This window comes from Biomphalaria glabrata, chromosome 9, assembly GCF_947242115.1.
Source record: "Biomphalaria glabrata chromosome 9, xgBioGlab47.1, whole genome shotgun sequence".
Taxonomy (NCBI): domain Eukaryota; kingdom Metazoa; phylum Mollusca; class Gastropoda; family Planorbidae; genus Biomphalaria; species Biomphalaria glabrata.
Genome location: NC_074719.1, coordinates 45,559,012 through 45,586,842, shown reverse-complemented (window position 1 = coordinate 45,586,842; position 27,831 = coordinate 45,559,012). Strand labels below are relative to the sequence as shown.

General features: G+C 39.8%; 1 protein-coding gene across 1 annotated transcript; it reads right to left on the bottom strand.

Moving 5' to 3' along the window:
• Positions 1-34: 34 nt before the first annotated feature.
• LOC106059925 (lectin BRA-3-like) lies at positions 35-27,831 on the bottom strand. Its single transcript, XM_056039986.1, has 4 exons — positions 27,756-27,831; positions 4,037-4,190; positions 2,373-2,525; positions 35-472 (listed from the first exon to the last, which is right to left on the bottom strand). Exons 2-4 carry the CDS (start codon positions 4,051-4,053, stop codon positions 94-96), a joined length of 549 nt encoding a protein of 182 aa, XP_055895961.1. The 5' UTR covers positions 4,054-4,190; positions 27,756-27,831; the 3' UTR covers positions 35-93.

The window sequence follows — 27,831 nt, the reverse complement described above, 5'->3', positions numbered from 1 at the left end:
CTGTCATTTTATAATATTAATTTATGTATCTCAACTGGTGAATATCTATTAAAATATTGTGGAAATCAATAACAATTTATCAATATCTTGAAGTTATAGGCATATCTCATACTGAGGCTGCTCACATAAAAATGATAAATTCCGGCTGCAGTCAGTGTCGTCCATGTAACAGGTTCCGGGAATCCGGAAAACACAGTCACCATCTTGGTTCGGTTTCTGATAATAAAATATAATCTGTCTCCTCAATGGTGTGATGGGCTGACCATTGGCCCACACAAAGTTGTCCTCGGAGATTCTGTCGTCCAGCCCAAGCCAGTACTCGTTCAAGGTAGTGGCTAGGGCACAGTGTGAGGACCATCGCAGGTCAGTGTCGGCGATCATCAGGCGAGCGTCCATACATTCACATACACTGCTGGCAGTGGCGTAGTCCTGTTTGGTCGTGTACTCGGCGTAACGTACGCTATAGTACATCCTGAAATACAGAAATAAAATTCTTTATACTTTATGTACCACCAAGACAGACAGACAGACAGACAGACAGACAGACAGACAGACAGATAGATAGATAGATAGATAGATAGATAGATAGATAGATAGATAGATAGATAGATAGATAGATAGATAGATAGATAGATAGATATACTTTATGTACCACCAAGACAGACAGACAGACAGACAGATAGATAGATAGATAGATAGATAGATAGATAGATAGATAGATAGATAGATAGATAGATAGATAGATAGACTTAGGTCCTCTCGCGCCATTCGACGCATTGGGCGGCAAGCTGTCTCCATAAAGATCTGTCAAGATCTAGCAATGTCTGAAGCCTCCTCCCACCTGGTGTTCACTGTTCTGATGTCCTTCATGAAGGTGTGGCGCCAAGTTATACGAGGAATTCCATGTTTGCCCTTTCCCGTATTGGCCTCCCATGTCATCGCAACTCTTGGTATGCGTAGTTCATTTTGTCGTAGAACATGTCCCGCAAACCTCACTCGACGCTCTGTCACAACCTCACTAAGTGTTTGACTCCCAGTTCGGCATAGGGTTTCCTTGTTTGAGACCCGATCTGTGTAACTGACTCCCAAAATCCGTCTCAGCCATTTTTGTTGAGCCACATTTAGTCTTTTCTCAATTTTGACAGATGACTTCCATGTCTCACATGCATATGTTGCAGTTGGAATGATGATTGTATTGAGAAGATGTATTTTTGTCTCGAGTCCAATGGCTTGGCTAGTCCAAATAGGCTGCAGCCTTTGGAAAATGCTCCCTGCCTTTCCTATTCGGCACGCTACATCATGGTTATGATGCTGCCAAGGTACGTGAACTTGTCCAACTCTTCAATCATTGACTCGCCAAATCTGACGGGGGGCACATTTTGCAAAATTTTGGGTCGTATCCAAGTTTATGCGGAGGCCAATTTTGGGTGCCTCTCTGTCTAGGATCTTCGTCATTTCTTGAATGCATTTATTTGAAGCCCCCGAGTAGTGCAACGTCATCGGCAAAGTACAAGTCCGTCAATCGGTTTTGTTTACGCTATGGAATACCAAGGGCAAAGGAGGAGGAAAAGGAAGGGAGATAAGATACACCCCTGTCTCACACCTGTCTCGATGCTAAAAAAAATCTCTGTTGTTCCCTCTTCTGTTTTAATGCAGCAACTAGACTGACTGTATAGGTGTCATAGGATCTTGACGAACTTTCCTGGGATACCGTATTCTCTAGCTATTTTCCATAGTGATTCTCGGTGGACACTATTAAACGCTTTCTTAAAGTCTACGAAACTGATCGTTAGCCTTTGTTGGTGCTCGAGACTTTGTTCCATGATATTTCGTAGAACGAAGATATGCTCTGCACACGATCTGCCTTTTCGGAAGCCTGTTTGTTCTTCTCTGAGCCTCTCATCTACTAACTGTTGAGGCCGTCATCTGCCGGTCTTAAGCCCGGGTGAGAAAGGAGGAGGGTTTGGCGTGGCGCTAGCGACCCCACCCTGTAAAACCACAATTGCTACAGAAATGGCAAACTTGACACTAATAGATTTAAAGTTCCCCTTTCAGACTTTGCGATTTATAGGACAGATGATGTAAAGGTCATCTGTTTCTGTGGCCCACGGTTAACGAGGGCGACATAAGGCCAGCACAACTGCCTTTACTTTTCCCAACCCATGTCAGGTACCCATTAGTTCTATAGATAGATAGATTGAGAGAGAGAGAGAGAAATAAGACAGATAGATAGATAGAGTGATAGAGTGATTGGTTAATTTATTTGACCGTCTGATGTTGTGGAACCTTGAAGTAGTAATTTTATTTGAGTTTGTGAAATAGCTTAGTAAATCTAAAAAGGTGTAGAGCTATTTGAATAAAAAAAAACTAACTTGAAGTCCATATAGGATTGACAAGAACTTTCTGAGAAATAAAAATCCCCTTCAGTGCTATTAGGAATAGCCTGGTGAGCACTAATTCCTCCAGTGGGTATACAATATTGCGTTTCCATATTATAGAGCATTCCATAACACTTGGAGCCAAATCTAAAATAATAAAGACCAATTAAAAATATATTGCATTAAAAAAAAATAATTTAAAAAATTAGGCTACTATAATAGCGCTATTCTTGACTCTAACCTATATATATAAATATATAACTGTGGCATTTTAGATATGGAGCCTTTTCCTTTTGCATCTTCTCATGTGACTAAAGAAGTCAATCCTTGATACACGGCTGCAGTCACAGGCTTGGGCATTTGTAATCATCAGGCCTGTTGCACTTTCACCCATTCATTCTACTTTTTTAATATGGCTATAAAAACCTAATCTGTATTGGCGACTTATTACAACCACCAGCTATCTCATCTCATCTCTGCCTGTGGTCCCTTCTGGTGCATAGGCCACCAACCAGCTTCCTCCAGGCATCTCGGTTCTGGGCGAGTCTCTCCCAACTGTTCTCACGTCTTGTCCAACTGCTTGGCGTCTGCTTCCAAATAGTGGCGCCATGTGTTCCTGGGCCGTCCCCTCTTCTTGTGTGTGTGTGTGTGGGTTCCAGGCTAGAACTTGCCTTGTTATGTCGGATGCAAGTCTAATAGGAGTGTGACCTATCCATCTCTTGCTTCTCTGAAGGAGATCTACTTCAACTGGCTGCTGCTTTGTTCCTTAGCTAATTCTTATTCCATCCAGGGAACTTTAAATCGGCATATACTGCTTCAACTGTGCCTTGACTTTTGTATTCGCATTTGTTTAAAATGTTCGCGTTTTTTCCACTAAGAGCACATAATATATCGATATAAGATAATAATGTAATAGTCTTATTTTCTTCTTATTATTATAGATAACTATTAGATAATTACGTCATTTCATGTATCAATCTGGTTATGTGACTATAACCCTGCCAAGTCGTTGGTTTTCCTGGCTGATTCAGGCAACCCATTCCATTCACTAATGGCTCTTCGAGTCCGAAGATTAATGGGGAATGTAGTATTTTCCGTGGCTACGCAGCCCCAACTGCGACCTACTTAGTTAAAATACATTTTATATTATTACTTAAACATACTACATTTATTCCATTTCATCGGTAGTTCGATTGTCTAGATTGTAATTAAAATTATTTTGTTTTGTTAACAAATAGGTTATTTCACGTTTTTACAAGTTAAATACGGTTTTGTTGTCTGCCAGCAGTTTGGTGCTACAGGTCAAAGACTATCAACAACATCTCTCTACACATTTATTCTACATCCGGTCTACCATTTAAAGTAGAAACAAGGGAAGTTAACTCATGTATAAATACGTTTTGAATGCATTGTCAAACTTTACATATTAACGAGAACAATTACGACTGGGTGGCTATTATTTACATATGGCATGCAATTTGTGGGTCCTGATTTTTTTTAGGGCCTACTTTAGCACCCAGTCCGCAGCCGCCCCTTCCACGGACCACAACATTTGGAAAGTCAGAAACGGCTTTAAATGATCTTGCACACACACATGCCAAACACGCGCACCCCCCTATCCCCAAAGGTATTAAAAACTTGTGATATTTTTCAATTACCTGTATCTGCACTCCATTGCGCATGTCACACTAGAAGTAGAGAACCATCCGGTATGAAGACGAACTGGGCCGCAATGGAAGAGTGTCCTTTTAACGAACTTGGTTGAGCTATAGTGAGACACCACTGCGACTATTAACAGGCCAAGCGATGATGCTAATATAATAAATAAAGGGTTTATTTTAAGTTACATTATATTAAGCTTCTACTTTATTTTCTTGTAGGAATGCAGTATAGCTACTGGATTCAAATAAAAATGAATGGTAAAATTAATTTGTGATTTAAACTTGCTTTTCTAAATTATGAATAAAAGAAAAATAAACATAGATCAGTTGGAACACACTACCTGACACATAATCCATAATACTGCCAATTCATAATCCATAAGGCAACTAATACATAAATAATAATAATAATAATAATAATAATAATAAGGCTTTTCTTTCGAGTCCGAAGATTAATGAGAAATGCAGTATTTTCCTTGGCTACGCAGCCCCAGCTGCGACCTACATACTTTGCCACATCCATGATCCATCGCTGGTATGAAAACTAAACCACAAAAAAAAAACATAATACAAAAACACAACTTAATAGAATACTTCTAAAGACTCAAAGGCACATGTCTTATTCCGTATGCCAGGAAAGGTTCGTGCAAGTGCTCCTTCTGCCCTAGTGTTATTTGAGCATGGAATGGGTTTCCTGAATCAGACAGGAAAACCAATGACTTGGCAAAATTTTAGTATCTAATTGATTGCTTAAGACATTAATATGTGTGAGTATTGCTCCCGCGTGTGTTTTTGAAATCAAAATGTTCTCAAGTAAAAAAACGAATGGTAGTTTAATCTAGGTCTACGTCTTATTGAATAATCAGGAATAAAATGACTTAAACCGCGTGCGCTTTAGTTTAATTGGCAATATCGTACTATTATAAAACAAACTTTTTTCTGTTGTTGTTAATAGTTGTTATAGTTGTTACTGTCGCTGTTGTTGTTATTGCTTTTGTTATAGCTGTATTTTTATTGCTATTTTTTTTATAGCTGTAGTTGCTATCGCTCTTGTTATAGCTGTAGTTTCTTTTGTGTGTTATTTTATAGCTTTAGTTATTGCATTTTTATAGCTGTAGTTGTCATTGCTGTTGTTATAACAGAAGTTGTTTTGTTATTGCTATTTTTTATAGTTGTAGTTTTTATTGATGTCTTTGATGTTGTAGTTGTTAGAACTTTTGTTATTGGTGTTGTTATTGATGTTGTTATTGTTGTTGTTGATGATGTCGCTGTTGCTGAGTGATCGTAAACTTACCGAAAGCCACCGTTTCCATCCGGAGCATTTGTTTCGGACCCAAAATTGTCTTCCGAATGTTGCCACAATCTCCTTGAAGCCTACCTGGCAATGCAGACGCGAGCTCGGGGCACGAATTTAAACTATTGTGCCCAGTATGCCAGATACGAGGTTAAAATTAGAAACCAATTAAGCAATTGGAAAGAACAATGTAAACAGAGGAAGCATTATACATTGTCTATAACGTCGTAATTGAAAAGAATCCAATAGGCCAGCGGTTCTCAACCTTTTAAGCTCGGCGACCCCTTTTTACAATCCCCCTCTCTGCCGCGACCTCCCCCCCCCAACACACACATACAGAAATAGAAGAGTAGACAATAACAATCTATATTTTCGATGGTCTTAGGCGACCCCTGGCAAATCGTCTATCGACCCCCAAGGGGGGTCGCGACCCACAGGTTGAGAACTCCTGCAATAGGCCCAATAGAAAATTAAGGGCGTGTCCACGTAAGAGGTTACGTCACGTGTGACGTCTATTGTGTTGGCCACAGTAACAAGAAGGATAACCCTGTTAGGTCAGTCACAGCAGAAGGCTCACAGAGAAATGTAATTAATAATTAACCCAAGCATGCCGCATCTTTAAGTCTTTATCAAAGTGCACGGGACCTAACCCTTATCAATCTTACAATCGAAGATACCGTCCTCTACTGGGATTAATTGATGCATTCGAACCATTTAGGAATTCCCGGTTCAAAGAGTCATAGTGACACAATGTCATAGATCAGGGGCTCTCAACCTGTGGGTCGAGACCCCTTTTGGGGGGGGGGGGGGGGTTGATTGACGATTTGCCAGGGGTCGCCAAAGACCATCGAAAAAATGAATTGTTATTGTCTATTCTTCTATTGTTGTATGTGTGAGCGGGGGGGGGGGAGCAGAAGGGTGGGGGATTGTAAAAAGGGGTCGCCGAGCATAAAAGGTTGAGAACCGCAGTCATAGATGGAAAAAAGGGGGGTGAAAGGTTCACAGTACTTATAAAGACGGACATAAACGTCACGGTGACCTTGAAAGTGAGCCTGATCTGCATAAAAAAAAAGAAATAGGTCCATTGCCCTAGCTCAGTGTTTCTCAAACTGTGTGCCGCGGCACACTAGTGTGCCGCCGAAGATTTTCAGGTGTGCCGCGGGACTTTTCAGAACGCCACACGTGCAGCGTTACGCAGGTCTGCCTACTATTAAATTTTTAATTTACGTTGCGATGACATCCCCACTTGCAACGACCAGTTATAAAATTGTCCACCATACATATATTATTATAATGAATAAAAGTTGGCCGCCTTAGCAGACGCACAGCAGTTCTTGAATTGGTAGCGATAATAATAAGCGATGCGTTTCATGTAAATTGTTTATGTGTATGCTAATAATAACAAGTTATCACTAAGCCTTATTCATTATTATCCATGGAGAAATACGTTAGCAAGAATGAAACTGCGAAAGCGTTAAATGAAAAGCAAGGAACCAAACGAAGATACAAAGAAGATGACATCGAATATGGTTTCATATCTTCGGGACCTGAAGATGCTCCATGGTCATTCTGTCTAATCTGCAATGCAACTCTGTCGAATTAGGCGCTTGTTCCAAGCAAATTGAAGAGACACTTGGAAACAAAATATCCAGCGGTAAAATCACAACCGAAAAGAAATACTTTGAAAACATCAACGCTCAACAAAATAAACAAGCTAAGAAACTTACGAAGTACCTAACGCTGCCAGAAAAGGGATTGATTGCAAGTTATAAGGTTGCTCAGTTATTAGCAAAACACAAGAAAGCACACACAGAGGCTGTATCAGTCATTGCGCCGCTTTCTAATAGTTGTTGAAACCATCCTTGGACCAGATGCCTCAAAAAGTGTCTCTGCTTTGGTCTCTTCAAGTTGATGAGTCCACTGACGTTAGCGGCAAATCCCAGCTGCTAGCTTTTATTCGGTTCATAAAGGATGAAAAATGTGTCAACGAATTCTTATTTTGCAAAGACTTACCAACTACGACCAAAGGCGAAGATATTTTCAAAGTGGTGACCGAAAACATTTTGCTCTTCAAGCTACAGTGGCAAAAACTGTGTCTGCGTTTGCACCGATGGCTGTCCTTCGTTGCAGGGAAATAGAAAGGGATTCGTCACTCTTGTGCGTCAAGAAAATCCAAATGTATTAGTTGTTCACTGCATGATCCACAGAGAAGCTTTTGCCTTCAAATCTTTACCGAAAGATTTGATGTCTGCTCTGGATCAAGTGATTGAAGTTGTATTCTTTATCAAATCTCGACCACTTGCATCCCAACTTTTCTCTCAGCTCTGTGAAGTAATGGATTCAGACTACAAATGTCTTCTGTATCACACCAACGTTCGTTGGCTCTCCAGGGGAAAAGTGTTAAAGCGTGTCGTCCAACTCAAGGTTAAGCTGATTTCATTCTTGGAGGCTGAAAAAAAAGACTTTGGATTTTCTATTCATGACAAGATCTGGTGGGTTAAGGTGACATTTCTCTCTGATTTATTTGACAAATTAAATTAATTGAATTTAAGTCTTCAAGGACCATCAGAAACCATCATCACTGCATCCTCCAAACTGAAGTCATTTGGTGAAAAATTGTGGCAAAGTAAGATCTCGAAAGGAGTCTTCGACTGCTTTCCTACTTACAATGAATATGCTTCAACTAAAGAAATCACCCCCGAAATTCTGGACACTTTGACACACCTGCAGTCAGCATTGCAGCAACAGTTAGAAGTAATGAGTATGGATGGGTCAGCTCTTCATTTGGAAACAATGAAGCTACAAATCTGACTACTGAAGAAGCAGAGCAGCATATTGATTTAAAAAATGAGGCAGTTCTTAAGTCAAGTTTTGCAGAGAAAAGCCTGGATATGTTTTGGATTTCAGTCAACAAGATATATGCTGCAATCAGTTTAAAAGCAATCAAAAAAATTCTTCCATTTTCATCTTCGTGGCTTTGTGAGTTTGGATTTTCAGCACTGACTGAAATCAAATCTAAGAAAAGAGAGAGACTTCTTACAATAGACGATGAAATGCAAGTTTGTTTGTCGACTCTGGAGCCTCGATTAGATCGCATTTGCTCTCAAAAAACAGGCACACCCTTCACATTAAATGTAATATTTAAAAACTGGTAAAATCTTTTTTTTTCTTTTTATTATAAAAAAAAACTGTTGCCCTTCGTAGTGTGCCGCGACATTTTTGTAGTTTGTTTACTGTGCCGGCAGACAAAAAAAGTTTAAGAAACACTGCTTGATATTAAAGTATTGGGTAATGTCACGATGGACTAGACAATGTCAAGGTCGCGAAATGGAACTTCCGTTTTGCCAACTTCCTTAAAAAACAAAAACCAAGTTACAAACCAGGGGCGGACTGGGTGTCAAACTCGGCCTTGGCATTTCTATACAATCCGGCCCACAAATTCTGTCTCCCTGTCGTCAAAATGATTATTCTAGGTTTTGATAATGTATCGATATGCATTCATACAGTGAAGTCTATATTTTTTTGTATAAGAAACATATGGCTTGTGTTGCGTTTCGATCACTTAGTATGTAGGCCCTAAAAGGATGAAGCTCTGTCTACGGCAGCGGTTCTCAACCTTTTATGCTCGGCGACCCCTTTTTACAATCCCCCACGCTGCCGTGACCCCCCCCCCCACACACACACACATATTGCAATATAGGAATAGACAATAACAATCCATATTTTCGATGGTCTTAGGCGACCCCTGGCAAATCGTCAATCGACCTCATAGGGGGTCGCGACCCACAGGTTGAGAACCCCTGGTCTACGGATATAGGCTATTACATTGTTTCGGAAAATGTGTTAAATTAAACTAGTCGGCCCTAGTAGAGTCTGTAACAGATTATTTTGTTTTTTAACTACGTCAGAGGGTGCCATAGCGGCATCCATGCGGCCCCTTATCTTATACAATACGTCATTTAAAAAAAGAAGATGACAATTGTGGTCCTACCGGCCCATTTGGGTACCGGCCCACCGGGCATTGGCCCGAATGCCCACTGGGCCAGTCCGCCCCTGCTAAAAACGGAAGATCCTAGAAAATGTGATTCTGCAGTGCTAAAACGTACAGTTACAAAAATTATCTTATAACTTTTTAAAAATAATTATAATAATTAGGCTTGTCTTCGAGTCCGAAGATTAGTGAGGAATGCACTATTTCCCGTGGCTACGCAGCCCCCAGCTGTGACCTACATATTTTGCCACATCCATGGCAAGCTTAACCATTGTCCGCAGTTGGTCGATTTAGATTTTCTTTTCGCCGTTTGCGTCTGTCCTAGGCAGCGGATTTTCTTTTGGTCTCAAATGTGTATCCCGCTTGCGCTCCATCAAGGACATACGGTGGCAAGACCGCACTACAAACAATGATGTTCTTGAGAACGCCGGTATAAACAGTATAGAGGGACTTCTTCTGGTATGACAGCTACTCTGGGCAGAGCACGAATCATTTATGGGAGAAGAACGTATGCCAAAGGCAGTCTTTTTTGGTGAGCTAAAAGGTGGTCGACGTAACAGAGGCGCCCCACGGAAACGTTTCAAAGATAAGCGTAGGCCTTGCCTTAGCTGACATAGAAGAGAGCAGCTGGTTGCATGCGGCCTCAGAACGAGACAGCTGGAGGTCACTTCCTAAAGCCGCGGGATACACATTTTAAATATATATATCACATTTCGACACATTCTTTATTTTGTACACAGGATAGATCTTTTAAAAAAAAAGGCTAGCTTTTAATACTTTTTTTACGCCATTGTTGAAAATCTCTATATTGATTGATAAACTGATATTCAGGTAACGGCTGATAACAAAGCTATAATCAACATCTTTCTGTTGAATCGATAAGAAAAAAAAAGGAATATTCTCCAGAAGTGTCTTATCCTACAAGTGTCAAATAAAACTAAACTAAGGGGCGCTAACTATTATTTCTTTCACCGTCTGAATATTTACAGAGTTAACGGTTATCTCAATGAAGAGTATTAGAAACGTCAATGGACCTCATTCACCAATCGTAAATAAGCTCATTTAGCCACGTCATAATATTGATAAGACAATGAAAAATACGTCTCATGTGACAGCCACTATGGATTACATAATTTGTATAGAAGATATATAGAATCACGTGGCTATTGTTTGTTTACGATTGGTGAATGTTTGTTTGTTTTGTTTTACATGTTTCGGATGTTCCTTCAGAGTTGAAGATAATTACTTCCTAGTCCAAACCTCCCGCAGGACGACGGGGGATGGGAGCGGGCAGGGTTTGAACCCGGGACCATCGATAAATCTGAACGACAGTCCAGCGTGCAAACCGCACGACCAGGCAGCCAACCTGCCTGATGTCCATTCAACAGTAAGAATGATAAAAAGAACTGTTGTTACAAAAATGTATATTTTACTAGGGGAGAGAAATAGTTTTTTTTTAGTTATTAACGCTTTCTCTCCTAATTGACGATGCCAACCTTGATTTGACCCCCATTAAACTAAATTGATTTTTGGATTAATAACCTTTAATTTGTGTTGTGTAAAAAGAGCATACTTTCTCCTACAATTTAGTATCAAATACAACATTTTCTGATAGCAAACAAAAAAAAAGTTCCCCTTTCAGACCTTGTGGTCTATAGGGCAGATGATGTAAAGGTCATCTGTTTCTGTGGCCTACGGTTAACGAGGGTGTCATGTGGCCAGTACAACGACCAACCGCCTTTACTTTTCCCCAACTAATATCAGGTACCCATTGGAGCTGGGTGGACTCAGAGGCGCCTAATGATTCCGAAGTTGAAAATCCCAGTCTTCACCAGGATTCGAACCCGGGGCCCCCGGTTCGGAAGCCAAGTGCTTTACGATCAGCTACCGCGCCTCTACTGGCCTAACCGAAGTCTTATAATAGATGTAATTGTTTTGAAAAGGATCAATCTCTTTTTCGAATGCTTTTTTTTTTTTAAAAAAAAAGGAAACCTCAGAATTTGCGCTATTTAGTTTTAGCTTTATCATCATAGGAATCCTTGGGCCTCTTTTCATTGCCTCTTTTTTGGGCTTTATGTGCCTCTTTTATAGGCCATCTTGCCTCTTTTGTGGGCTTTTTTTTAATGTTTTTATTTGTAAGTTATCATAATTCACAAGTATTAAATCATAAACAATTGAAAAGTGATTAACCTAAAAATATAATAATAGTAATAGAAATATTATTTAATATCAAAGACATACTACCTAACCAATGAACCCCCTAAAGACTGAAAAATGATACAAGTATCATCTACTCCAGAACAATCAACACAATATCAGATATCCCTGACCCTCAACACCCAATTTCTGGAAAACTACCTGAGCATTGTACAGGTATATGAAAATCAAAACTAGATAATTCTCTACCCTTAAGTCCATTATTTTTCTAAATGTCAATTCTAAGTGATTAGGATCAAACACCTTATTATTATGTAGACATTTGAGCCAACTAGCCCAAACAAGATTCCTGTATTCGGAAACAATAATCAAGTTAAAGTTATGTATCATTTTATTTTTTAGTTTTGGCAGCTTGTTTAAAATAATAGACAAGTTAACATTTACAAAATTGCCACAGTTTGCTTCCAATAAGTCCCTTACAGTACTTCTAACTTGAAGGAATAATGGACATTCCAAATACATATGTTTCTCATTATCAGCATTTTCAAGATGGCCTAATATACATTCACGGTCATTTGCTCGTCTTCTAACCATAGGGGTCATCCCAAAGATAAGTCTATAACTTATCTCTCTAGCTTTTGGTGGGATATGTTTGCTGTGTAGGTTTATGAATGTGTCCTTGAATTCTGTCACCCCAAGAACTCTCCCCCACTTAATCCTATTCACTAGGCTTTCATGTAACAGCTTTTTAAGTGTTGTGTATGATAATATTGATAAAACAATGAAAATTACGTATCACGTGACAGCCTTTATGGATTGCGTAATTTGTATACAAGATATAGAGAACCACGTGGCAAAATGTTGTTTGTTTACGATTGGTGAATGAGGTCCATTGTTCTGACAGGGAGCAGCCAGAGCTTCGATGGTGTCCATCTTCGCCGCCTTGAGGCTCAGGCCGGAGGAGGTGGGTTTCCTGTACCGGTTTGAGAATCCCTTCCTATGCTTCCTGGGTGTTTCCTTACCGGTGGTGAGGAACAGGATCATAGGAAGGGCATTCGGAAGTGAAGACACCTTCAGGGTGGAAGTTGCCACCCTGGAGGATGTGAAGATCAAGGTGACGCTCCACTGGGTGTCACCCACCATATCTAAAAACAAAATTGAGGTCTTTGGAACTCTCGCGGAAGAAGGCTCCAAAATTTAGGCTTTGAGGCTGGGGGCTAGTGACAAGTGGGTGGCTTGGATTAAGCCCCGCAAAGGCACCAAGCTACCCCACTACATACAACTAAAATATGAAGAGGACCCCATGACCTACAAAGTCCTAACTACAACGCCGGGGAGAAGACAACAATGCTGGTTTTGTCAAAAAGACCATTGGTCAAACCAGTGCCCCAATAGGCCAGGGGTCGGCAACCTGCGGCTCGCGAGCCACATGCGGCTCTTTGGATGTTAAGCTGCGGCTCTTTAGTTCCATACGCAAATAGGATTTATTTTAAACTTTAAAAAAATTAAATCGTTCTGAATCGATTAACGAGGATTAGGCACCGATTTTATCTCTCAGCCAATCGTACTCGCTTTTCAGCTCATCCCTCCCCCATGTCTTGAAATGTAACATATTTGCAGGTGAAAGATATTCAGTTTTTTTTTTCTGTCTTATCACTGGCTATAAATGAGTCACAAGTTGCCCTTTTTTTTTTGTCAAATATATGTCTTCCCAAGGTCTAAAAGAAGAGCTTCTAGGATTGCTACCGCTCTCGTCACAAACTAGAGAGGAAAATAGAGTGAATGCCTTGCAAAAATACCTTGAAGACAATAAGATCGATTTAAATAAAATCTTTTCATTAGCAACTGATGGAGCCAGAAGTATGACTGATAAAATATAAGTGCAACAACGATTCATCGAAGCAAAATAAATCTTGAAATTCTTACGTTTCAATGCAAAATGCACCAAGAAGCGCTTTGTGCCCAAACATTTCCGGCCAAAATAGTTGAGGTCATGAATTTGATGATCAAGATTAATTAACAGTATCTTGCCAAAAGCACTTTACCATCGACAGTTTAAAGAGTTCTTTAACGAAATGGAGACTCAGTATTCCGACCTTGTAATTTACAATAAAATGCGATGACTTTCCAAAGTAAGGTGTTGAAACGTTTTGCTTTGTGCTTGAATGAAATAAGTACATTTCTAAATGACAAAGGCATTAATCTCCCTGAATTAGAGAACGACAAATGGTAGCAAAAATTTTACTTTTTGGTTGATATAACAGAGAAGTTAAATGAGTTGAGTCTAAAACTGTAAGGAAAGGGAAACCCAGCCGATGTTTTGGATAAAATTAAAGATGAATTTGTTGACAGTTTGAACTATTCAAAAACGACGAAACCATTCACACATTAGAGTAAATCCTCTCAACACAAATAGTAACGAAGTCCACATTGATCCATTTGAAATTGATACTGGATCTTTAAACATGCAATTGATTGATTTAAAAAGTAAAAGTTTGTGGAGTGGTTAAATTACAGAGTTGAAAGTTGGAAGAGTTAGAACTCCAGAGATGTGTGTGCGTAACGCAACAAAAAATGGACAGCTTTTAAATAAATGCCGCGAGTTGAGGCACTTATATTCGAAGCATGGAACAGTCCTCCATATTGCAAAAGCGAGTTAAAGAAGTTTGCATTTGGAAAGCTGTCTATCATCAGATTGACATATTCGTGCGAGCAAGTGTTATCTTGCATTAATATAATTAAAAGTAAAGTAAGAAGCCAAATATAAAATGAAAATTTAGAGCCGTGTTTGAAACTAAAAACAAGTTATGAGCCAAATGTATCCAAACTTTCTAAAACATGCAACGCCATCGAGTACTATTTATGTTTTAAAGAAAAAAAAATGTGGCTCTTTAAAAACTTTGAAATTTGTAAATTGTAATTTTTGGCTCTTCCGACTCAAAGGGTTGCCGACCCCTGCAATAGGCCACCCCAAGGGGCCCAAAAAAAAACGTTGAGAAACCCCTGGAGGCCAACAAAAACACATATGCGATGGCCCTGAATAGGGATAGTGGAAAGGGCCAGATCAAAGCTCTACCTGGGGGTAGATGAAGACGGGTTTGAACTCGTAAAAAGCAACAAAAAAGACACAACACCCGAGACACGCGAAGACAGTGTGAGAACCATCCCCTTCCCCCCCAAACAAATCAGGCAAAAAGAAAAGTAACACGAGACGCAATACGCATAAAAAACTAAAAACCATCGTACATGTTGGATCGGAGCTTAGCTCTCCAAATAAAGCAAGCCGAAAAAGGACTCTTACTCTGTCCTCCGCCTCTGACGACCAGGGGGGAGGGTTCTGAGGTGGGAAGAGGAAAAGGGAAGACAGGGAGAGGAAAGGGAGGAGTTGGAGGATTTAGAGGAGTTCTCTAGCTCTCCTACACCTCTAGTCATTGACGATGGGGACGACCCTGACACACCGCCAAACACATGAACAATTAAAAAAAAAAAACGCAGTAGTCACACACACACACACGTAGTGACAAACACACACACCGAGGCTCGAACCTGTGACTCTGGATTCGACACCAGCGCCTAGCGATAACGCACCAAGCGGAACTAACCTCTAGACTAGTCTAGACCATCGGAATGTCAAAAAAAAAGTGTCATTTCGCCCGTATGCAAATTACCACCCCCAGTGGTCAAAGGTCACAATCCCCAACTAGCCCCTCCCTTACCCTCGCAGCATCCATTCACCAACAACTTCGATAGAGCCGACACAGACAGCCGTTAGGCATGTATTAGACAAACAATGGCTCTATCTAATTGTATATCTCTCACAAAGACAAGTGGACAACATAAACACATTACATATAGAAGCTTCAGTGGGTACGAGCAATAATGCTGTCAACGTAAACATAAAGAGTTGAAGCTAGGTGCTGAAACAAATGTGATACATAAATATATTAAACATAAATGAATAACAGCACCAGGGACCAAGTTTTTAAGAGAGAAAGGAGTGAATTAAAATGCTACGAAAATAAGGGCATGCGCCGACCGAGGCTCGAACCTGTGATTCTGGATTCTACACCACCGCCTAGCGATAACGCACCAATCGAAACTAACCTCTAGACCAGTGGTTCCCAAACTTTTATGTCTCGTAGACCTCTTACCATGTTTTTCTGGTTTTCGGTAAACCCCAAGTTTAACTTGCAAATTTTTCAAATTCATCAATATTGTTACAAATGACAGTGATAGGTAGAGGTCAACGTATGACCCCGGCGAGATAGCACAGCAGCGGGTGTTCTCTGGAATGTACATGTATCAACAAAGACAGGATGTGACGTGTCCTTACGTCTTATTCCAGAAGGTACTAGCAATGTCCAGTGACAGATAGAGGTCACAACTTGTGACCCCGGCAAGATGACACTGCAGCCAATGTTTTCTAGAATCTACATGTATAAACAAAGACAGGATGTGACGTTTCCTCACGTGTTATTCCAGAGGATACTAGCCGTGTTTGTGCAACTTTGGACAAGCGATTAGGGACTCTATATAAGCCAGAGAGTTAATGTGAAAGTCAGTCGTGAATGAGTCGTCGGTACTGTTGTCTACTGTGCGAGACAGTAGAAGAGAGATGTGTACGACTCGATGCAAGTTAACTAGGGTAGAGTTAACTGGAGTGGACTACTGTCGTTAAAGTCTATACAGCGAACTACAGTGGACTTGAGCCGTTACAGTCGATACAGTCGATGTAAGACGTGTGCGGCTCTGATTCGGTAGACTTGAGTACGACTTGGTTCAGCTTTGGGAGACCTGGAGCGACACTGGGAAGTGTGTCGTTGGTCTGTTCTGTGGAATACGGCTCGATGCAAGTTGAGAAGAGAGGAATTGCAACGAAGTGAAAGATGAATTGTAACGAAGTATAGCTAACTGTAAACTGACAGATATTGTACAGTCTTCTACGCTACATGTTACAGTAACGAATTGTTAGATTTAATAGTCAATAAAGTTATATGAAACTGAAAGTTTAGTCGTCAAGTTCTTTACAGTGTTTTTATTTGTGTGCCTACTAGTACATCTAGCCAGAAGATTCAGAAATACGTAACAATATATTTTTAAAACTAATTTCTATCCGTAGTGAGTTAAAAAAGTGAAATAGTAATTTAAAACTACCTACTAAGTTCTAGAGATCTATCTTTTTTTATTGATAAAATTCAAATTGAAACCAATTAAAATAAAAATTAATATGTATTGCTGGAATCACCAACCACACTAGAAATGTCATTTTGCAGATTTATGATCCGTTGCTATGGATGTAATAATGTAATAAATGACCCCTGTAATAATTTTTGAAAAACATTACTTACAAAATTAAGTTATTTAAATAATTATTGAAATTAAATACAATAATTTTTCATTTGAATAGCAGTATAAATATTTTAAGAATTAACTAAGATACTATTCATATATTAGTGTATGAAAGATTTCCATGAATGTGATGTAAAGATTAAAGTCACGCACGTGCTTAAATGAAATTTATTATCGTAGACCCCCGTGGACATCTCAATTTGTTTTTTCGCTTTCGAAGACCCCTTGGAAGTCTTCGTAGACCCCTGGGGGTCTATATAGACCACTTTGGGAATCACTGCTCTAGACCATCGGAATGTCCAAAAAAAAACATTCTTCTGATCCAGAGTCATTTCGCCCGTATGCAAATTACCACCTCTAGACCATCGGAATGTTGGTGTTTCGAAAGTGGGCACGGCCAGCTCTCCTTCTCGTGCTAGAGCATCAGCCACGGCATTGCCCCTCACGACGCAGTGCGAGGGCACCCACTGCATAAAGAACCTGTTAGACTACAGATGTTAGAGGATCATTGTTTCTTACTTTTTGTGACATTTCCAACCGTTATTTCTAGCCTGGTGATCATAAATCTCACATGAAGCACATTAGGGTGATCAAAGCTATAAGATCTATATAAATTTAACTTGTTTGTTGATTTTTTTATATAGATACAAGACGCCTCAGGACGGTTGATAATTCATTGCGTATTTTTCGGCCCTAATTATAGTTTTTCTATTTCATTTGGGGCCACTTTATTCACCACGCCTAGGGCCTCCCTATTCGCCTCGCCAAGGGCCTCCAATTACCCAAAAGCCGACCCTACATACACATATAACTAGTGTGGAGTTCTGACATCAGATATTTCCCAATCTATGGTTTTTAATTTAAGGGACATAACCTTACAGTATACAGCGTTTGTAAATTATTGCTGTATTGTTTCCCTTTGAATATAATGCTTAGATTCTGTTATTGTCTTAATGAAATCTGAGTTAGGCCCAGTATATGACTAAACAGGACTACGTCACTGCCAGAAGTAAATGTATGGACGCTGAACTGTGTTGCTGATGTTTTTTTTTTCCACGTTATATTTTTTAAAGTCTTTCACACCCAATATTTTTTTGTATATACACCATTTTTTTTACTTAATTTGCTGTCTATAAAGAAACTGCAAACTAAATTTCGTTGTTTAGTCAGGGATGACTGTTGTAAGTACACTATTCGTACGAAATTAAGACCCCTTAAAAAAAATAATATAAAATTAAGACCCCAGTCATGTTCCAACACGTGTCTTCAACAGAGGACAGTAGACAGACAACCTTATGATCGTAAAGTTTTATCTGATGCTGATTAATAAATTGTCTATCTCATAAGGCCTCTCCAAAGGAGATCTTCACGTCCTCTGTCATAGCATTGTGGTTTAAGCGATCGACAACTTGTAGATTCAGACAGCAGGCCTGGCTGTTCCACTGGAATTGACCGATCCATATATGCTTGTGTGTGTGTGTGTTTCTATGGTAACGGTGTGAAAAAATGTTAGCGATTGGTTGTGAATGATGCAACATAGGTGGCATTGCCATCATTAGGTATTAGTTAGGGGAGACGACTCCAGAAGGTGAGACCGGAGTGTTGTGTTATTGTAGTGAGTTAGATTTTGTGAGGAAATATTATTACTTAAGTCTAGTACATTTATTTTATCTCATATTACATTGAGTTTGTCTATCTTATAATAAAAGTCATTTCAAGTTTTATTAGTAAAGATATATATAATACACTAACAAGGGTTTAGTTGTCTACCAGCAGTTTGGTGCTACAAGTCAACGACCGTCCGCAACATATGTTCATTTATTTATATCTGATGAATCAAAAAAAACTGGCGCACAGGTTGCTGAGGAAAAAAGAACAACGCTGGCAGATGAAAAACGCCAGAGAAGAAAAGCAAGGCAAACGACACTAGCTCCAGATGGAATAACCTGCCCAGTGTGAGGCCGAACATTCCGGGCTCACATAGGTCTCACCAGCCACATGAGGAGGCATAAAACCCCCAGTGCAAAGCCCTCAGCCCCCCTGGATGATAAAGTGGTCATCATTGAACCCACGATGGACGAACTATATAGTATAGTTCTAGTCAATGACTGTTTCATACGACGAAGGTCAGAGACCAGTTTATTCGATGGGGTAGTTCCGGATCTCTTCTCAGTCACGTGGGTGTCTTGTTTACATTAATGACCTCATTGATTTCATTGTAATTTAAACATGAAAATAGTCTAGATCTATACATCTGTAAGTAATAAAAAGTATGTTACAATAATTCACTAATTTGTATGATTATTTGGTAAGTCTACTAGATCTAGGCTAGCACTAAATCTAGATCTGCATCTTATCATAGGAAGATATTGCCAGTCACGTGACTTTTTATCAAGTAGGTCAGAGATTCGGAACTACCTCATTTGGGTCGAGGGCTATTTATAATATGATCGTTTGGAGCCTATTTATACAACGAGGGTTATAGACCAATTTATACAACGAGGCTTATAGACCAATTTATACAACGAGGGTTATAGACCAATTTATGCAACGAGGGTTATAGACCAATTTATGCAACGAGGGTTATAGACCAATTTATACAACGAGGGTTATAGACCAATTTATACAACGAGGGTTATAGACCAAGTTATACAACGAGGGTTATAGACCAATTTATACAACGATGGTTATAGACCAATTTATACAACGAGGGTTATAGACCAATTTAAACAACGAGGGTTATAGACCAATTTAAACAACGAGGATTATAGACCAATTTATACAACGAGGGTTATAGACCAAATTATACAACGAGGGTTATAGACCAATTTATACAACGAGGGTTATAGACCAATTTATACAACGAGGGTTATAGACCAATTTATACAACGAGGGTTATAGACCAATTTATACAACGAAGTTTAAAAAGAAAAACAAAAATCAAGGAACAATTTTTTGGTCCAGCATTGGATCGCCGTGGTTTAAATTGTTTTTCCGACACTATCTGTGACCTTGCAACAGACGTCACAGGGGTCAACAATCTCTTGTCTAATGCCAGGAGAAAGTGGACCGCGGAACATTTCTTGACCAGCTTTGTGGACACGGTGGGCTGAGTGGCCGGAAGCCCCTGAAGAGAAACATTTGACTACTAAACCAAACAACAAAACAAGAGGTGGGCGCCTATATGACCTTGACCTACTTAAATTGGACCGTGGGAGATGAGTTTCTCACCTCATACAAGATACATAATATATGCCAGATTCTGAAGAATTATTTTTTTTAAATTGGAATTTTGCATTTACGTTCAATTAAAAGATTTGTTTACATTTGAAAACAACTTATATTCGTAATGACATAAACCAAAATAATATCTTGTATCTGTCCATTATTTATCTAAATGTTTTATATGAAATAATGCAATCGCATACGTAAGAGCAAAACAATATACAAAAGCATAAGACCAGCAGCTATGTATGCAAATGAGACTTTGGCATCAACAAAGACAACCGAAACTGTGCAAAATACTTTGGAACGAAAAATTCTTAGAAAATCTACGGTGCCATACAGGATGAAACAGGGTGGAGGACACGCACTAACCATGAGATATATCAATTGTATGAAGACCCACCGATAGTGACCGAAATAAAAAAAGAACAGACTACGTTGGGCAGGTCACCTTGAAAGAATGTCAGAGAACAGTGGAGCGAAAATTCTAAACAGGCAACCCAAAAGCAGACCCCGAATGCGATGGATTGATGATGTGGAGGCAGATCTCCAACAGCTTGGGGTTAGGGCGTGGAGACGAAAGGCCCAGGATAGATCCGAATGGAGGGATGTGTTGAAGCAGGCCAGAGTCCTCTATGGTTACTGGGATGGATGTTATATGGCCTATTTCAGTCCAGAAGCAACATCAATGACTGGACATTAGCTATCGTCGGAACGATGTCGCCCACACAGCAGTTGTCCCCCCTCTACAGATGATGTATTCAAAGGAACGGCAAGAATCAGTGGCATCGCAGACTCTGCCAGGGCATAGCGCAGAGTGCTGCAAACTGCCTAAGGGTCGCCGGCTCCTGATTTTTTCCGAAGCCTTTTCAGTGTTTGGGTTTAGCTGCAAGGAAGCAGATATTTGAATTCAAAGTTTTCCTTCTCCTAAGTGGGTAGTCAGCCTAGGCTAACGAGCCCCTCCTAACCGAAGCTTGCTGGTTTAGACTTTCTAGACTTTAATTCTTAAGTCCTAAACTCTCTGGTCTATAATCTTCAAACTCTGTCATATTTAGTACTACATTAAGAGACCCGAACAAGTCTCTGGCCCCAAAACCCTCCTATAGAACAAAAACTATCCAGAGAACAGCCTGATCTGGAAACCACTGCGCGGTTCATCTCAGATATAGGATTACCGATCTGAACCCTCCGACATGTAAAATGAGAACGAAGAAGAATGAAGTCTTTGAATCTATAGCTGTTAAATCTGTGGTCTCTTTAACTCTCTTGTCTTTAACTTTCTTGTCTTTAACTCTCTTGTCTTTAACTCTTCAGCCTTTAACTCTCTAGTCTTAAACTCTAGTTGAAAAACATGTATTTCCTTACTTACAATACTTGTTTGAGCGTGTCTCTAGAACTAAGAAGATCGTAGTTTGAACCCAGATGTTGTTGTTTTGTTGTGTTTCTGTTTCCTGTTGTCTACTGAAGCAGACGATGAAATAAAAAAGCCTTTCTATTTTTAAACAATCCAACTGTCATTGTTTTGGGCGGAGCTAGAAGACTGCATCTATTTTTAGACAAGTACATTCCTGCTGTGACGTGTTCCCTTCCGTCTAAACAAATGTCTATCTTGAACTCTTGCACTTTTAACCTTACACACACACATACACATTATCATACACACATAGTCCATGCGTATTAACATACACTCAAAACATGATTTACATTTGCTTATGCCAATATTGAAGATTGTTTTGTTTCGTGTGAGAGGCACATGCCCTGTAAAATAGGTTACAATGAGTTAATGTTTTCGTCTCCATGGCAACTAGGTCATCTGATGTACTCTAATTAAGTACCAGGGGCAAGTCACTCTACTTCTCTACAGCATCATCACGGAGCCATTCACAGAAAAACCTGCCATTCTGTTGCCGTCTGCTAGAGTGCAGGTGACCTCGTCTGTGTCCTGTACTTTAAACTTGAAATGCTTTTGGGCCTGGGACGAAGCGGCTCCTAAATACAGTCCATTGATTATCGAGACGGCGGGGGCAGAAAGAAAACAAAGAATGGAACTATCAAAACAATATTTTATTGACGTAATACTTTTTAAACGCTGGAACATCTTCTCTGTCTTACATTGATCTATTCGAAACAAAAAAATCGTCAAGTTTTTAGGGTAGCAAGATAGTAGAAGAAAATTTAGATATAAAAATTTAAATTTATATTTAAATTGATATATGTATTTCATTGTTTACTTATACATCAACTATGTCTGTCTGTCTGTCTGTCAGTCTGGTAAAAGGTGTGTACACTTTTTTTCTTCCCAGACCCATTCTCTGATCAAGTTGACAGACACTTCGCCCTATTATTCATTGACATAAACAAGACATGAATCAATTTGTAAAAAGTAACCAATGAGACAATTAAATACTGGTAATTAATTCTTTTGTTAAATAGCTACAAGGGAAAGTAATTCTTCAGTGTTCACAGACATGGCTAAATTTGTTGGGTTTAGTCCCCTTATATAATTGTTAACGCTATTTCTCCCTCACGAATTCTCCAATCAAGTTGATACTTTAAACAATTATTTATTGTACCTAACAAAACATGAATCAAGACACAAATACTCAGTCAACCAATCATTGGTAATTAATTGATTTGTTTGATATCGAATAAGGGAAATAACTTCTACATTATTGGTAGATATAGTTTTAGATAAGCATTTTTTATTTTTTTTATTTTGCTTCTTTTCCTGGTGTTCCGGTCACGGTGACATCGAGAGAGGAGAACGCTGAGACTTAAACAACATGTCTTTTGGCTGTGATGTAGGTCAAGGCAGAGGCGTCTACGGCTTTTCTTTTTGGCTGTATGAGGGAGGTGAATGTTGGAACGTATATCATGTGATAATCAGAGGTGGACGCCTAGGCCCCTGCACCTTAGGGGGGGAGGCCGCGATAAATAGAATCTTTTTGTCACCTTCAGCCCATCGTATGAAGATTTGTAGCCCTGATATGATGTCAACTCAATGATGTCCCCGCATACTCTTATGGCCGCCTCTGTGATAATGGTAGATGCAGAGGCGTATACAACAATTTTTTTTTTTTACATTTTTTTTTTAATTTGTTGTGAACTTTGAGTCCGCGGACCAAATTCCGTTAGTTGGCCAGTAGTGACCAGCCTCGTATATTGATAGACTGCCAAAAAATGGAGGTCGCCCCATAACGTGTTAGAGGCACAAAGGCAAAGTCTTGCTTTGGTTTCCCTTTTTTTTTTTTTTTTTGTAACGGCCAAAGTAGCCCCTTTCTCATACCATAGCTTGAAGGGGCAACTCTTTTGTTTAATGCGAACGGGCATATGCGCAGGGTATAGCCACTATGTGCACAGGCTGTAGTTCCGCGAGGTTGTCATTGCTGGAAGTGGTAATGGATGTTAGCACTCCACTACCTATACACTGCTTCCTAATGGCATGCGTCTCAAATAGCCTCTGACAACCAGTCCAACTCCTGGCCTTCACGTGTGGCTCAGATATTGAGTCCGGCTGAACTGTTCTCACTAACAGGAGAAGGGGCAAAGGCGAGTCACTGGTGCCTTAACAAGTAAGATTCGGGCAGGAGGGCCTCGTTAGCCATGGCTGGCTACCCACCTAGGAGAAGGAAAACTCTGAATTCCAACCTCTGTTGCCTTGCAGCTATACTAAATCACGGGAAAGGCTTCGGGAGTCAACCCTGAGGAAAAATCAGGAGCTGGCGACCCATTAGCAGTTTGCAGCACCCAGTGCTACACCCTGGCAGAACTTGCGACGCCTCTGACCCCAAACTGTATCGGCACTGTCGTTCCTTTGGATACATCAGCTGCGTGGAGAGTGATGGAACTGATGTGTGGGCGACCACAGCTAATGCCCAGGCATTCATTTCATTTCCATGAGATGCTCCATAGTCGCTTCGAGACTGAAGGAGGCCATAGCTAGCTAGCACAGTGCGAGATGAATTCACACTCAAGAGAAGAGAATCGAAGTAGAGCGATTATTTATAAATGATAACATTAAAAAAAAAAAAAAAAAAAAAAAAAAAAAAGCTTTTTGTTAAGTACAGGCTACTTGTATCCATTAGTTTGGATCAATCATGTCATTAAATGTGTAATAGATCTAGACTAACAATAATAAATCTGTGCGATTGAAACTATTTGTTTCCAAATTGTTTGTGTTTAGCGCTATTTCATGATTTTAGCGTCCTCAATACGCTATAATCCTATCCGTTATCGGGAACAGTTTGGGGGGGGGGGATATCTAGGTGAATTTTACAATATTCAGTTTTTAAAAGCATTTATTTAAAAAACAAGGTTACAAAGAATGTTTGTGTGGAAACACAAACTCAAAATCGGCCCCCGAAGTGGTCCACCCAGGCAGGAACAAAGGCAGGTTTCAATATTTTCAAAAAGAATATCATAATGAAATTCTATCAAAGGCAAATGATAGAGAAGAATGGAGAAAGAAGGCTGACAGATCATGTGTGGTGCCCCAAAGGTCCAGCAGACCAAGGGGTAGGTGAAAGTGAATGTGAAATTAGATGTGAAACGATTTTGAATTTGTGTTTCCACACAAACTGCCTTTGTAACCTTGTTTTTAAATTGATTCTTGTGTTGTCAGGTAAAAGAAATAATTGTGCGAAAATTCAGCTTGATCCGAGATTGGATGTAGGAGAAATAACGTGTACAAATTTTTTACCAGACAGACAGACAGAGTGAGTTGACATAAGCTTTGTTAAAAAACAACAACTTGTAAATGCATTATTAGGGTGTCGAAGGCGGCTAAATTATGTGTTCCTCATTGACCATTCCCATTTTAGAAAACCTGACCATGAAGGGACGCCTACACAATCATGGCGTATTGAACACCGTTAGCAAATATCACCTCCACAACATCACGTAATGGCCATCTTCCTGCATGGACGCTAAAGTCTTCGTCCACCACCCACGCATTGCTTCAGTTTTGTCTCCCTATAAATCTTGTTAAGTTGGACATTTTGGACAGCGGACGAACACACACACACACACACACCCCTCATTCACTAGCCTCTCTCTTCTTCTTCTTCGTTCCCACCTTAAAATCCATCCGCCTCCGCGACCAATCAGGAGACAGATGGCGTTCAATGAAAGAAAACAAAAAATCGTACTGGGCGCATGCGCGTCGGCGCTAGTGGTGAGTAAGCTGGCACGCGCGGGTTGACAACATGTCCTTCGTTCTAATTAGTGTGTGGGAAAACAAGGGGGAGAAAAATCTGCAGCAGATGTCTCTCAGATATGGAGTCCGCGGACCTAACTCCGTTAGTTGGCCATTATTGACCAGCCTCGTATATTGATGGAAAACAAGTGCTGGACTAAATGTTGAGAGTCACTGAAGTACTGGTAACCAAACAAACAAAAAATTATGGGATTGATTTAAAATAAAAATGTATAAAAGTCGTATCTATATTTATATATTTATTTCATACTTATATTACCCACCGGCTACGCCCGGATATTAATCACAAAATACTTTTGTCTGAAAAATCCATACGCAATCATTTTACGATTCAGAATTAAGTCCCCTCATGACGAAAGTGAAGCGATATCAGAGAACTAGCCCGTGAATTCTAGAACTCCTGATTATCGCTGCGTCTCAACATGTGATATGCTTTATATGTCCTATAGTTGGGCTATAGGCCTATCCTAGATTAGTCTAGATTTATAGATTGTTGAGGCGCGACTGGTAACGGTGATTGTCTTATACAATATACATTATTACCTACAACTAATTTATTTATATACCTTCCATATAAGTTTTAATTTTTTACATATATAATTTTTTTTTTACAAAAAAAAAACAGTAGGTTTTTAATCAATCCCTTTTTTATTTCCTTGTTAAAAAAATGTTAATTAGAAAAAGAAGAAAAAAAATATATTGGCGGATTGATAAAGCGCGTTCGTGTCTATCCAGGAGGGCTGCAATTATTTTATTTTTTTTATTCAGTACTGAAGAGATGACATTGCCAACAACACATAAGACACTAACCTAAGTTTACGGTTTACACAACAGTTCACGTTAAAATTGTTCATAAACTGTCCAAACTTGACGATCACTGGGTTGTCCATTGTCATCTATTGTAGACGAACGTAGTTATTGGGATTCTTTCGGAAGGATCTGTCATTATTTCCTATGGAAGCCCAAAGATTCCAAGAAGTATACATGTTTTGTTGGAGCTATTGAATTCTCGCTAATAATACACTCTTCATGTTGTGATTCTTATACTTTTCTGAGTCCATTAGATCTAACATTTTCGCTTAGTACATTTGGTTTAGGTCTCAGAGAATAAATTCACCTTTATTACTCTAACGTAGGCTATAAAAGTCTCCCTTCCAGACCTTGCTATCTATAGGGCAGATGATGTAAATATCATTTGATTCTATGGCCGACGGTTAGCGTGGGTGTCATGTGGCCAGCACAAATCAACCGCCTTTACTTTCTCCAACTAAAGTCAGATACCCATTAGAGTTGGGGCGTTCTTAGAATCCCGAAATTCAAAATTCCAGTCTTACACAAGATTCGAACCCCGAACCAATTGGTTCGGAAGCGAAGGGCTTCACCACTTAGACACAACGCCCACTTTCGTGAGCTATGACATTCTAAAAATAAACTCGCTCACTGAAAACTCTTTTTATATCACAAAAAGCTCGTGCAGCTAAAAAAAAATAATTCTTGCTTTCACATTGTATATAGAAGCAAATCTTCTGATAATTTAAGTCTATATTTAGCCCCACAGCGAGCAGATTTTCTCTCTCTCTCTCTCTCTCTCTCTCTCTTACTCATGACGGTGAAGTGCGATGACGTCATGCCAAAGTGTTGTGAGTTTTGTGTTCGTTTATTTATAACATCCAATCAAATGATGCCATTTTGTTCGCGTCATATTTTAAGAATTTCCCAATGTAGCCGGAAGGACACCCACGTGACCAATTCCAAAAGATTTAATTGGTTCGAGTTTTTCTAATCGTTCAGACTTAGGTGTGGTAGCTTTTAAGTTAGAGAGCATGGCTGCAACGCCCGACGAACTGGGTTCGCAGCTAGACCAATCGTCACAGAAGGCTTCAACACTGACTTGCAGCGTCACAACCTGTAGCCAGTTTAGACCAACAGCTCGTTGCCAAGTGGTAAAGACCAGTGACCAACAGGTCTAAACAATGACTTTAAAAGTTCTGTTGAAAAAAAAGTGCCAACTCTAGTTTTCTTAAGCTATGACCGAGGGAGGATGTTTGAACATCCGCTACATCACCACCCTGTCTTTTTTTTAAACCAAAGTAACATTTAATGGACCTCATTCACCAATCGTAAACAAACAACATTTAGCCACGTGATTCTATATATCTTCAGTGGCGTATCTAGGGGGGGGAGAATTTGAAAATCCCTCCGGGCCCCCACTAGAGTGGAGCCCCAAATGAGTGCTTTTTACATTAAATATTATGTAAAATACAGGGCCCCCCTAAGAGGTCGAGCCCCCCCGCGCCCTCAAATGTTTTAAAATTCCTAGCTACGCCCCTGTATATCTTCTATACAAATTATGTAATCCATAGTGGCTGTCACGTGATACGTATTTTTTCATTGTTTTATCAATATTATGACGTGGCTAAATGTGTTTATTTACGATTGGTGAATGAGGTCCATTGAGGGATAGAGATTGATTTCGGCCACTCACCTGTGTCGATACGTCCACCTGTGGTTCACCCAGCAAGCCCCACCCCTAACCTCATAGCTGGTGGATAGGTTTTCGG